Genomic DNA, 12,797 nt, shown 5'->3' with positions numbered 1-12,797 from the left:
CACCAAGTTCCGGGCACTGGGCTGACTCAGGGGGAATAAGTATGTTTCAGGCTGGCTCCCAGCCTCCGACTTGCTTACAAACATGCTGGCCAATCATTACAGAGCTCCTTGATTCGAGCGACGACAGAACTAGTGTCAAGGGATCCCGGAAAAGAAAAAATGAGGGGGGTAACTGAATCCTAGTGTACGGGGAGGGTGAGCACCCATGGTCAGGAAAGCCCTTTCAGGCGAGGGGAGGTTAATGAGGTAGGTACTTTTAGAAGCCCCATTTTACAGAGGAGAAATAACACAGTCAGAGATATTCCCTTGCTTCAGGCTGCATAACTACTCGAGAGAGCCAGATTGAAATCCTAGGTCATTTGGTTTGCAAAACACCGTATTTTCTCTCACTGACTACTACTAAAAATCACTTCACCTGACTGTTTCCCTTTACTAGATCCTGAAATCCTCTCAGGTATGTTGTGGTCACTCTCCCGCAAGCTGGTTCCAGCTGTGAGTGCTAAAAGGCTCTGGGAAGTCCTGTAACAGTCTCTATCCCAGGTAACAGCTGTTCTGGAGAGCTCCTCTCTCTTAGAATTGTCATCCACCATCTCACCTAAGTCAGGTGCTCGGCGTCCCACAAAGACGCTTCTAGTGTCACTGCGCTGTCACTTTCCAATCTGCCTGTTCCTTCCTACTCTAGAAAAAAGGCAGAAACATGTATCAGACTTGCTGGTCTCACAGCAGTTCCCCTCAGCATTAGAACATTCCACAGAAGCTATGTTCTCCCGGGTGCCTGGGTCTTCCTGGTAGTAAAAAAAAAAAAAAAAAAAAAAAAAGGAAGATGTCCGTACCACAGGAATGGCATGTACTGTGCATGTCAGCCACTGTCAACATACAACGACACGTCTCAGAGAGAAAGGAAGAGGATTACCTTTGGAGTCACACAGACCAAAGGTGTGAACCTCAGCTCCCTCACTGTCTTAAGCACATCTCAGCCTGTTTCTTAATCTGTTGACGGGGATTCTGATACTCATTGTTCAGGTTTGTTGGTAGATAAATATTAAGTGTGTAAAGCCAACCAGACCATCTATAGCTCAAAATCAATGCCTAGAGTGATGACAAAACAAAATAACTTCTCTACTGCATCACTTAATTCCATCTTATGTGTGCAGAAGATAGTGAACTTCGCGTTGTCAAGTAACATGCCCAGGTGACACACTTGACTGATGGCCGTGAGGTAGGCACTCAGGTGTTCTTTTCACTTGATTGTGAGGAGAAGAACATCCAGATGGAAAATACTTTTCTTTGAACCCAGTGACTCTTAGCAAATGAATACCTTACGTAACAAGTCAACTCTGAACATCATTTAAAAAAAACTGACACAACAAACCATAGCTCTTGATAAAAAATAATCCTTTTGACGAGACATGGCGATGTTGGGAGAGCACAGGCTATAGAGACATGAAGATGTGAATTCAAATACAAACTCCACTCTAAGTCTTCTCTTGGATGAACTGCAAAGAGTAACCTCCTCGTTAAGACTTAATGGGCTGTTAAATAGGATGCAGGGATCAACACAGGCCTTGGCACACAGACTCTACGGGCCAGATTCCTCACATCTTTTTTTTTTTTTAAAGATTTTATTTATTTGAGAGATAGAATGAGGTAGAGAGAGAGCATGAGAGGGGGGAGGGTCAGAAGGAGAAGCAGATTCCCCGTTGAGCAGGGAGCCCGATGTGGGACTCGATCCCGGGACTCCAGGATCATGACCTGAGCCGAAGGCAGTCGCCTAACCAACTGAGCCACCCAGGCGCCCCAAATACCTCATGTGTTAACCTCACCCCTTCCGTTAAGACTCCAGGGGAGTTCACGGTCAACCTTTGCAAGCAGAGGTTACATTTCCACCATGAAAAGTTATTTTCTCTCTCTCTCTCATTTTTGGTTGGATTTTAATGGGTTGGCAGTTACCGGTTGTGCCAGCCAGTTTTTGACGCACAACAAACCATCCAACATGTAGTGACTTTAAACAACCAATTCTTTTGCTCACAATTCTGCAGGACAATAACTTCAGCTGGGCTTAGCTGAGAGATCCTTTTGCTGTTCTCAGAAGGCTTGCTTATGCATCTGTGGTCAGTGCCCCTGGCTCTGCTCTGGGGGCTGGATGGTCCATGACGGTCTCACCCACGACGGTCTCACCACATTTCTGGCAATTGGTTCACTGTCAGCTGTGGTGGAGGGGATGCACGGGCCCTGGGTCTCTCATCATCCACCTAACCCACGCTTCTTCACATGGTTGTTCTCTTATGTCAAGAGCAGCAAGAGAGGGCAAACCCTGGTGTGCAAGCACTTTTCAATTCTCCGCTTGCTTCACACTTGCTAGTGTTCCAGTGAACAAAGCAAATTCCATCGCCAAGGCCAAGGGCAATGTGGGAGGAGATATGGGCAGGCACGTACAAAATACAGTTGTTACTGTAACAGTCTACTGTTACAGTAGTTTGTGAAATGACCCTGTTCATCATTAGAGAAATACTTAACTATGGGTGCACCAGACAGGGGAATGAATGCTAGCCTCTCAAAAATGACTTTTACTCTTCTGTAGAAAAAGTCATAGCTATCTTGCCCTGTTATCAGTCTACTAGGTGGACAATAAAATTATTTTATGAAATTCTGCCAAAAAAGACCAGTTTGAAATTTTCCTGGCATTGTACCATACCTATAAATTGTGGATCCCCTTATCCAGAAATGTGCTCTGACTCTGCCAGTAGGAATGCAGCCTGCCCCTCTTTCCGTATCATAATGCTGCTATTCCTCTCCCTTCCAAAAAACACGCCCCCAGCAGAGACCTACTGCATAGGCATCATCTGATGGGGAAGTGATGGACTAGACTAGGAAGCGGCCCCTCTGGTAAGACGAGGAGAAGCTACGTGCTAACTAACCCTAACACTTGTGATGTGGCTGGGGCCTGGTTGGGCCACTTGTCCCCGCAGTCACCAGCCCCACCTCCCAGCTTTGCTAGAGTTCCTCTTGATTCATTCAAGCCATCTTTCCAAGCTGAGTCCGAGCTCTATCGTTTTCTACTACAGCGTCCTAACTATATTGTTCAGGATCCCTTGGTATTTGATTTACTGTGTGGTGGTTGATATTGCTACCGTGAAGGCCATCATTTCCCCATTATATTTTCTATGTGATTACTGCTGGCATACACGAAAGTATTGCTGCTTTAAATATTAATCCTTCATTCTACCATCGAAGGGAATTCATTTTTACTCATTTCTTAAGCTTTTCCCAAGAAGATATTCATATCATTTGGTAATAATGAAAATTCTGTCTTCTTCACTAAAACAATGCTTTTTTTTTCCTCTTTACAATCTCCTTACACTGGAAAGACCATCTAAAGCAAAAGTTAATAATACTGGTGATAATAGGTATAGTATATTTGCCTAGATCCTGATTGTAATGGAATTTTTTCTAGTTGTTTAACATCATTTGTGTATTTGTATATTAGACACACTGAGGAATACAGCCTGCAAGTATCTACGTTCCTACTTTGTTTTTAATTGCAGGCTGTCACATTCCATCAAATGTTCTTTGATCATCCATATACTATTAAGATATGGTCAACACTAGTAGTATCTCTAGTGGTTGAAGTCATTCTCTTTATGTCTCCACTTTATCGTTTTCTTCTTATGCAACCCACACATTTTTGTCCTATTATCCTCTAGATATTGCAGGTGTCCGTTGCCACTGGGAACAGGATCGTTTTTAGGAGCTATTCTGAGTATACGTGGAGGACAGCAGACCCTGGGAAGCTGATCTCACTTGTTATTTAAGAATTGGGCTGTTGGGGCGCCTGGGTGCCTCTAGTCGGTTAAGTGTCCGACTCTTGATTTTGGCTCAGGTCATGATCTCAGGGTCTCATGGGGCTCTGCACTGGGCATGGATGGAACCTGCTTAAGATTCTCTCCCTCTCCCTCTGCCCCTCCCCTTCCCGCTCACATGCTCTCCTTCTCCCTCCTTCCCTCTCTCCCTCTCTCTCTCTCTAAAAAAAAAAGTCCTTCGCACTTACATTTCAGATTCTACTTCCCTTTGATGAGGGATTATTTCACTGGAAAAGGGAGTTTTCATGATCCTGGTTGCTTGACGCCAGCCGAGGGTCTGTGGGTAAGACAGAGACAAAGATGCCTAAGCTGCAGTATGGCAAAAGTTAGGGGACATCAGAGGTCTTCTCCATAAGGCTACTGTTAGAGCAGAGAAACAGTAAGAAAAACTGAAAAGGTGAGGGAAGGCTTTTGCTTGTTAACTTTTTGGCTGTGATGGGCCACGTCTTGGCCAAGAGGTCAGCATGACCAAACAGAGAGGTGGTGAGAGAGCACCAAGGGGCCTTGTTGGAGTCCCACACCGGGAGCCTCGTTAAGCATCAGACTGAGAATGAAGGGATTTCTATAGGCATGTTTTCCAAAACCCGAAGCAGTACCTATCAGTGAGAAAGACAGAGAAGGGTGGAAGTGTGTGGAGGGTGAAGATTGCTGGGACTTCATAAAAGGCGACTTGGGTAGGTTCTGCAGCTGTTGGGTGACTAGGACTCCAAGTACCAAGGGCTGAAAGAAGTAGGCGAGAAGTTTACTCTAGGAAACTGAGGAACAGAGGTCAGGTAAGAGGTCAATAGGAGTTCGAGGAAAGTGTTAAGTTATGGGCTGTGCCAACATGCCCAGCAAGGCCAAGAACCTGCCACCCGGAATCAAGGAAACCTCATTTAAAATGGAGGCGGGTGGCTAGCAGGGGGACCTCTCATGCCCTACCACTGCAGTTCACTGCAGACCCCAACAAGTCAAAGGGTGCCTGGCATTCCCAGCAGGAAGCAGCTTACTTTCCTACTCCAGCAGCAGGAAGGAAGAATTTCTCCTCGCCCGGCAACAAGCTCAGCCAACAGGAAAATACCACAACGGGGCCCATGAGAAAAACGCCAGCACCTGGAACTGTCGCTCTCCTCCAGCGGCCTTTTCCTTCACAGCAATCTCTCCCAGCTGCCTCCTTTTCCCTAGAGAAAGTTCCTCTGGTCTGATCTCCAGACTGGCCTATGGGGTGCCATAGTTTGCCTGCCCCAAACTGCAATTCCTCTGCTACACCCAAATCAACCCATTTTGCTGATAAACTACAACCGGCTGTTTTACCTTTTAGGTGGACAAACCTGTTCAAGAACTAAAAGGGTATGATATGACTCAGCAAAGATTAGGTACCATTTTGCCAAGAATACTGAGGATCATTTTGACACCCCCGGGCCCTCCTAAACATAAGGCGGTAGCATTCATTATGGGCAAGGATGATGCCCTTGACCTTACCGCCTGTAAAATAAGGGTATGTGTTTCATACAACCTGCCGGCGAGGATGAGGAGAAAGGTCCGGCCACGCCACAGCCAAGTGCAACTCAAAGGGCCACGTGGAAGCGATCTTGGCCCCGGTCACAATGCGGGAATTGAACCCCGCGTGGAAAGAGATTTCCAGCCTGGGAGGTGCGGGGCGCCTGCGCAGTGGGCCCAAGGCGCCGCGCGCGCTGCGGGAGCCGCGAGACCCCCGCCCCCGCCCCTCGCCCTGCAACGTGAACGCGCACGTGAATCGGGAGGCGGACGCGGACGCGCACGCGAATGCGCCTCACCTCGCTCAACCCCCGGCCGGCGGCTGAGGGAGGGAGGCGCGCGCGGGAGCCGCGGGTGGGCGGTGTGCGGAGTGGCGGACCCGCTGGCTGCGGCGGCACGGGGGCGGCGGCGGCGGCGGCGTCGGCGGCGGCACGGGGGCGGTGGCACGGGGGCGGGGCGGCGGCAGAGGGGCGGGCGCGGGGGCGGTGGCGCCTCGTCCACTCAGGCGGCTGCGTTCGGGACCCTCCGGCCCGCACGAGGGACGAACTGACTGACGTACCTCGCCCGCCCCCGCCCCCGCCTCATCTACCCCTGGGCTTCCTGGGCTCCCGGGGCTCACTCCTGGAGCGCCTTCTCTCCTTACACCTCTCCTCGGCCCTTTCTCTCCCAGGCACCTCAGGCGGTGGCGGCGGCGGCGGCGGCGGCAGCTACCGCGACTCCAGCAGCAGCAGCAGCGAGCGGCGGGAGCGGGCGGCCTCTGAGACGATGAAGTGCAAGCCAAACCAGACGCGCACCTACGACCCGGAGGGGTTCAAGAAGCGGGCGGCGTGCCTTTGCTTCCGGAGCGAGCGCGAGGACGAGGTGCTGTTAGTGAGTAGCAGTCGGTACCCGGACCGCTGGATCGTGCCGGGCGGGGGCATGGAGCCCGAGGAGGAGCCGGGCGGTGCGGCAGTCCGAGAGGTGTACGAAGAGGCGGGAGTCAAGGGGAAGTTAGGCCGGCTCCTGGGCATTTTCGAACAGAACCAAGACCGCAAGCACAGAACCTACGTGTACGTACTGACTGTCACTGAGATTCTGGAGAATTGGGAAGATTCGGTTAGCATTGGGAGGAAGCGAGAGTGGTTCAAAATCGAAGATGCGATCAAGGTTCTCCAGTGCCACAAGCCTATGCATGCCGAATATCTGGAAAAACTAAAGCTGGGCGGTTCCCCAACCAGTGGAAACTCCGTGGCCCCGTCCCTGCCACAGAGCGATCCCTAGTATGTACCTACCGCTCCTGCACAGACTTCTGCGTTCCGCCTACCTTAGAATAAATAGTACTCGGAGCACCTCTCACTCCTTGTGCGGTCTCACGGGGAGTGGGGGGGGGGCTTCTTTTGTTTCCTTGGCCGACCTCTGAATCACGCTTGCAAACTGTCTCAGTTGCCAGGCACAGTTTTCAGACAACTTGCACGTTTTTCAGATGCTTTGAAAATCGCTGCTTGGTAGCACTGTAACAGATTTCGGTAATCCTAAACCACATGGGTTTTGGGGTTTTTCTTAAGGTGCCTTAACTGCTTGCCCAGCCTTTAGCGTGTGTGTACGCACACGTTGTGGTTTATTACATTGCACACACGTGTTGTGTGTGCACGTGTGCGTTTTTGGTACCAGTCATGTGCTTTGTTTTGTAGTTGAACACCTTTAAAATCTGAACATCTTGGTTGTGCGGCATCTTTAATTTTTTTTCTTAACTTTCTCTTTCACTGCATTAGCCCTTGCTTAGCAAGCCCTTCTGTGATGGGAATTGGTTTAAAGATAGTTACATATATTTATTTTTAAAAGGAAATTTTACATTTTGTGGTCTTTCTGCACTGGGCAATAATTTTGTGTTCAGCAGTGTGATCTAATTTGCCCTTTTCAGAAGTTTCTTTACTCATATGTACATTTTTGGATTTTCAAAAGAATTTTCACTAGTGGTATTTTGTTGCTGCTTATTTGAAATGGCCATTTCCCATATAGCCCGGAGGTAATTTAACACAGTATTGCTTTATACAGTGAATATCTTCTTGGGAAAGTATTGTTAACCAAACACATCCCGATATGTACATACTATCATGAAAACTGTATTCATAGAGTGCGATTTAGCATGTTCAACTTCCAACTCCATTGCCCCTTTCTTAATACACTAGAAGAACTATGGTTCTCTCAGTATAAACTAGTTTTTGAAGGAACGTTATTTCATATATTTGAATGTAGTGACATTTCAGTTAACCTTCATGACTACCAGTAATCACAGGAATGGAATTTACATGGTGATAATACCCCAATCCAGTGAGGTACCTTTCTTGATACTGAGCTTTTACAGACTTTTTAAACGGTCAGAACACCTGAACAGTCTCTTAAAGATTTCGGATAATCATTTTATGTCACAGGACAAACTTTTTTTTATTAAAGGCTCTTGCATTTGCATCAATACTTGTTTGAAATCAGGAATCTTATCTAAAATGCATAGGTCTATCCTTTCAAACTACCTTTATTCCCCAAACCATGTCAGCAGTTAGGGAGAAGCAAAACCTCCTTTGTGAAGAGGGTATTAGGGGTGGAAAGTTAATGCCATATGTAACACTTAAACATTTTTAAAACATTCCAATAGTAATTAATGAGTATAAAGTAGAAAATAATGGTCATTTAAAACATTTGTTAGTCAAAGTAACCTGTTTTTAAACACAATTACTGCTAAAAATTTAAGTTACCCTTTCTTAGAAGTTATTATTTTACTGTTTTTTAACATACAGAGCAATGCACAAATCTTAACTGTACAGCTTAATCAATTTTTGCATAGTGAATATATGTATGTAACCAGAATCCAGATCAGGAAATTAACAATACCTGTAACTCAAAAGCTATTGCATTTCTCCTCCTAATCAGTACTCTGCCTTTTTGTCTTTTAGGACTATAGAATAGTTCTGTTTTTGAACTTTATAGGTTGACTTTTAGAATGTATACTTTTTTGTGCTGCCCCCTTGTGCTCTTTATTTTACTCTTCAAAATACTCAAATATTTTTCTCCATTTGGTTTGCATTGTAATTCTACAAATTATTAATACATTTATATGATTGCTGTTAAAAAGTGGGTTCTGTTGCACTTTCTAAAGAAATTTGGTGCCACTATTTTGGAAACAAACTTTGTTACAAATTTAAGCACAGATAAAGTACAGGTTTCAATTCACGAAACATTTTCTGTAGTAATGCTATAAAAGTAAACTAAAAAATGAGTGGGTTTTTAAAACCAGTGACAGTTTCATCATCTGAATTATATAGTTTGATCAAATATAAACATTTGATTTAATATTTTTCTATTTTTCTCTTAAAAAGTGATATGTATTGAATATCTGTTTGAGCACATTTAATTCCAAACAGTCTCACATCGACCCAAAGATACCTTTCTCCAATAACCCAGTTATTCAGGAAGATTCTTAAATTCTATCTAAACAGCAGATATATTGGATTTTTATTTTAAAGACATTTTTGTCGGGCGCCTGGATGGCTCAGTTGGTTAAGCAACTGCCTTCGGCTCAGGTCATGATCCTGGAGTCGCGGGATCGAGCCCCGCATCGGGCTCCCTGCTCAGTGAGGAGCCTGCTTCTCCCTCTAACCCTCCCCCCTTTCATATACTCTCTCACTCTCTCAAAATAATCTTAAAAAATACAGTTTTGTCGATAAAAATCCCTTACACATGAAATGCTGCCACAAATATTTTGGAGACTTAATTTGTACTTGTTATTCTTGGAGGTGATACCGCATCATTTTACTTGGTTCTTAAGTATTTAACAAAGGCTTAGATGCACAGTATTCATATTAACCTATTATTAAGAATTATTAACCTATAAATGTGGGCTTTTTTCCCTTCTTTTTTTGACAGAAACATTTATTTTTTTATTTTTTTTTAAAGATTTTATTTATTTGAGAGAGAGAATGAGAGATAGAAAGCACGAGAAGGAAGAGGGTCAGAGGGAGAAGCAGACTCCCTGCTGAGCAGGGAGCCCGATGCGGGACTCGATCCCGGGACTCCAGGATCATGACCTGAGCCGAAGGCAGTCGCTTAACCAACTGAGCCACCCAGGCGCCCGACAGAAACATTTAGAATAAGTCATGATATTTTTCAGGACTATCAGGTTCATTTAAGTAGTTTTTTTGAAATATTCTCTGGATCCTGGCATTGTCAGAATAGTTAAAAGTTCCAAGGAGATTCTTTTTTTTTCTCTTTAAAACCAAGAGTTTCAGGCCAAAACAGGTAACCAGAGACAGTATATAGAAAATTTCTATCACCTCAGCACTCCAAAGATTGATGCACAGTTGGATTTTTTTTCCTTCTAAGATTGTTAAAAAGTCACTTGTACGTTACTTGGTTTTTCAGCTCTTTCCTTGATAAAAAAGGGAAAGGACTACTCTCCACAGATAATTAATGTTTGCAGACATGCATCAGAAATTTATTTTCTGCATGTTTTATAAACAGCTTACCTTTTCAGCTGGTCAATAATTTATTCTTGTTAAGGTATAAAGAGAAAACATTAGGGGTTAATATAGATACATAGGGAAACTCTAAATAATTGATGCTGTGTCTATAAGCTATATTTTTTTTTCAAGAAAGATGTATACACACACACACACACACACACACACACGATATATTTGGCTGAGCAAGGGCTTTTACTTCCAGGCATCCCATGTGGGAGAGCCACCAGGCACTGCCAGGGTTTTATCAGTATTTTCTTGGTAGTTGTCTCCTGATAAAATGTTATACTGTATTTAGCAGATTTTAAATGTTCATGGGCAAACAGCACTATGAGAACTGGAAAAGTCACTATGATAACAGAAGTAAAACATGACATTTTTATGAGACAGAGTTTGGTGTGATAGAAACTATAGGTGGGGTTTTGAAGTCAGACAGACTTAGGGTTGAAAACTGGCTCCAGTTCTTGCTCACACTAACTTCAGCCAAGTTATCTAACTATCTGATGCTCAGGGTTTTTTTTAATATAAAATTTGAGATAAAAATACTTTATAAACTCCAATGAGAAGTCTTTCCTGACCACTGGGTTAAGATATTTTCTTCTGTGTGTGTCACGGTTCTCACAATTTACTTATTTGTATGGTTGTGCGGCTAGACCACAGACTCTTTGATGGGTGGGGACTAGCCTGAATTATTTCCATAAGCCTAGAATCCAGAACATGGTGTTTAGAATTTTTTATGTCTTACATGACCAATCTTTTTTTGCAAAACTTGTAGTATCACTGCTTTCCTGACTTTTTTGTTTCATAATATAACCTGTAACTCCCTCAGCTTCTGATCCACTCTTAAATTGCATCTGCATTAGATAATTCCATGAAGGCTTTTCAAATGCCAAGTGAATGATGCAGATAGGCCTTTTGTAAATTTGTCAATTGGAGGAACTGTTAAATTAGTATATAAGCCTGCTAATTATATGTTGGTTTGATTTTCTAGATGAACAGCAAAGATTTTCAGGATTGCTTTGAAAGAATCTTTGATGTGAACCATTGATCAGTGGAATTTTCAAGCGGAGGTGAGCGTTTCCATGTTTCCAGCAAGACAGCTCATCTGATTTTCCTCCAATATCTTGGGACACTCCTTACCTGTCTATTCCACTGACTCCTCTTGCCCTGGTTGTTATACTGTTGTACATGAACAGACTCTTACTTTAACACCTATAGCCTTTTGTTGTGCTTTTTTGATGTGTCTGCCTTCTCCATTAGACTGTGATATTCTTGAGAGCAAGGACCACCTTTCCTTACTCTTTGCATATTCTGTATTTGAAACACCACTTGAAATATGATTGACATCACTGAAGGTTCTTTGATTCAAGTCATATTTTGTAATCACCATGTGGCAAAACATTCCCCTTTTAATCTGGTGCTAGTAGAATATATGCTGTCTAGGCACCATGTATGTGGTTTTTCTGTATCAGGTGTTTCAGAAACTTTTCAAGGCAGTTGTAAGATGTTCAAGGATGAGAATTATTACTCATATTTCTGTGTCATACCACACAGTGGCTAGCACCATTTTGAGATTATCCCATCACATAGGGCAATATTTTGTAGAATCAGTCCTTTGTGTAACAACTTCAGTATTTTTGTACTGTTGTTACTTTGCTGAAAATTTTATTCAAAAAATATCACTTGCTATGAAACTATAAAATAAATACAATGAACACAAGATAATGTGAATTTTTATAAAAATAAATTTTAAGATGATATACAAATGATATATTTAATGTTTTTGCAATGCCCTAAGCACTTCTTTCATGTAATCTTAACATCCCTTTGAAGAAGATTGTTTTTCTCATTTTATAGGTTCGGTATACTGTATTATTTGATGCCAGAGCCAACAAAAACTGCAATACATGCAGTTTCTAAAGTTAATTACACCACTTACTTTGCCTATGTTTCTTTTGTGTCTCTTACTGATTCAGTTGGCCAATTTTCAAGCCCTTTTCCAACACACTCAACTGGCTTCTCATTCCACCTAGTTTCTGCATGTGAGAATGTGGAGGACTAAGAAACAGCTATATTGTTGTCACTTAGAAAAGGCATTGAAGAAAAAAACTTCTGTGAGTGGGGAAGAGAGGACTTGGGTCAGCTGTCTCCAGGAGAGCAACTTTAAGAAAATGACAAAGATGTTTAGAGATAATTTTATGGAGTTTTGCCATGGGGTTTGTAATGTCAGCACTCTTACCCAGCTTCCTGCAAAGGCCTCAAAGTGGCTTTAATATGGTAGTTTTCTTTCCTTTGCATTTATAAAAGCAATTACATCAGAAACACCATGAGTTCCACTTTAGGTGTTATACCCTTTCTTATGGTACCAGTGAAATATAGTAACTGTTAACTCAATCCTTACAGAATTTGAAATCACACGTCTCCCAATTTATTGGGTTTTTTTAGATGTGATATGGTACTGTGGATATGTTTTTTTTTAATCCTTTTAGAGAAATGTACTGTAAATTTTACAGATGAAATGATATGCTACTGGTATTTGCTTCAAAATAATCTGAGGGTGGGGTAGGTGAGCATATAGATGAAATAAGATTGGTGATAAACTGATAATTTTTGAAGCCATGTGACAGATATTTGGGAGTTCGTTATACTATTCTCTATACTTTTGTATGTATTTGAAATTTTCCATAATAAAAATTGAAAAATAGTTCTTCATTGTTTATTTGTAGGCCCTTGCTATCCCTAAGACTTAAGTAGGGAAGGCTGGTTAGAAGACAAATCTACAGCCCAGACAGAAACACTCAAACCTCCTCTCCAAAAACCTAGGTTTTGTTCCTGAGCTAAACATATTGGCAGACTTGCTCTTCCCTTAATGTGAATTATTTCCTTGAAAGTCTCTCAGTTCCACATGCAAAAAGGGCTTTTAGCCTCATCAGCATGCCAGACATGATCAGAAAACTTTGAACCCCAA

General features: G+C 43.2%; 1 protein-coding gene across 1 annotated transcript; it reads left to right on the top strand.

Moving 5' to 3' along the window:
• Positions 1–5,196: 5,196 nt before the first annotated feature.
• Positions 5,197–6,596, top strand: NUDT11 (nudix hydrolase 11). The gene is made up of 2 exons (XM_028092967.2): positions 5,197–5,225; positions 6,068–6,596. The coding sequence occupies exons 1-2, from the start codon at positions 5,197–5,199 to the stop codon at positions 6,594–6,596; spliced, it is 558 nt and encodes a 185-aa protein (XP_027948768.2).
• The last annotated feature ends 6,201 nt before the right edge of the window (positions 6,597–12,797 follow it).

Source organism: Eumetopias jubatus, unplaced genomic scaffold (assembly GCF_037043125.1).
Source record: "Eumetopias jubatus isolate StellerSeaLion01/CBP00866 unplaced genomic scaffold, mEumJub1_p1.0 scaffold_11, whole genome shotgun sequence".
NCBI lineage: Eukaryota > Metazoa > Chordata > Mammalia > Carnivora > Otariidae > Eumetopias > Eumetopias jubatus.
This window is presented reverse-complemented; position numbering and strand designations above follow the sequence as displayed.

Excerpts from the sequence above, each read along its gene's own strand:
- NUDT11 (XM_028092967.2), top strand. The coding sequence starts at position 5,197 with ATGACTCAGCAAAGATTAGGTACCATTTT. Across the intron at positions 5,226-6,067 it reads CAAAGATTAGGTACCATTTT|CAGCGAGCGGCGGGAGCGGG; the intron begins GCCAAGAATACT and ends CAGCAGCAGCAG.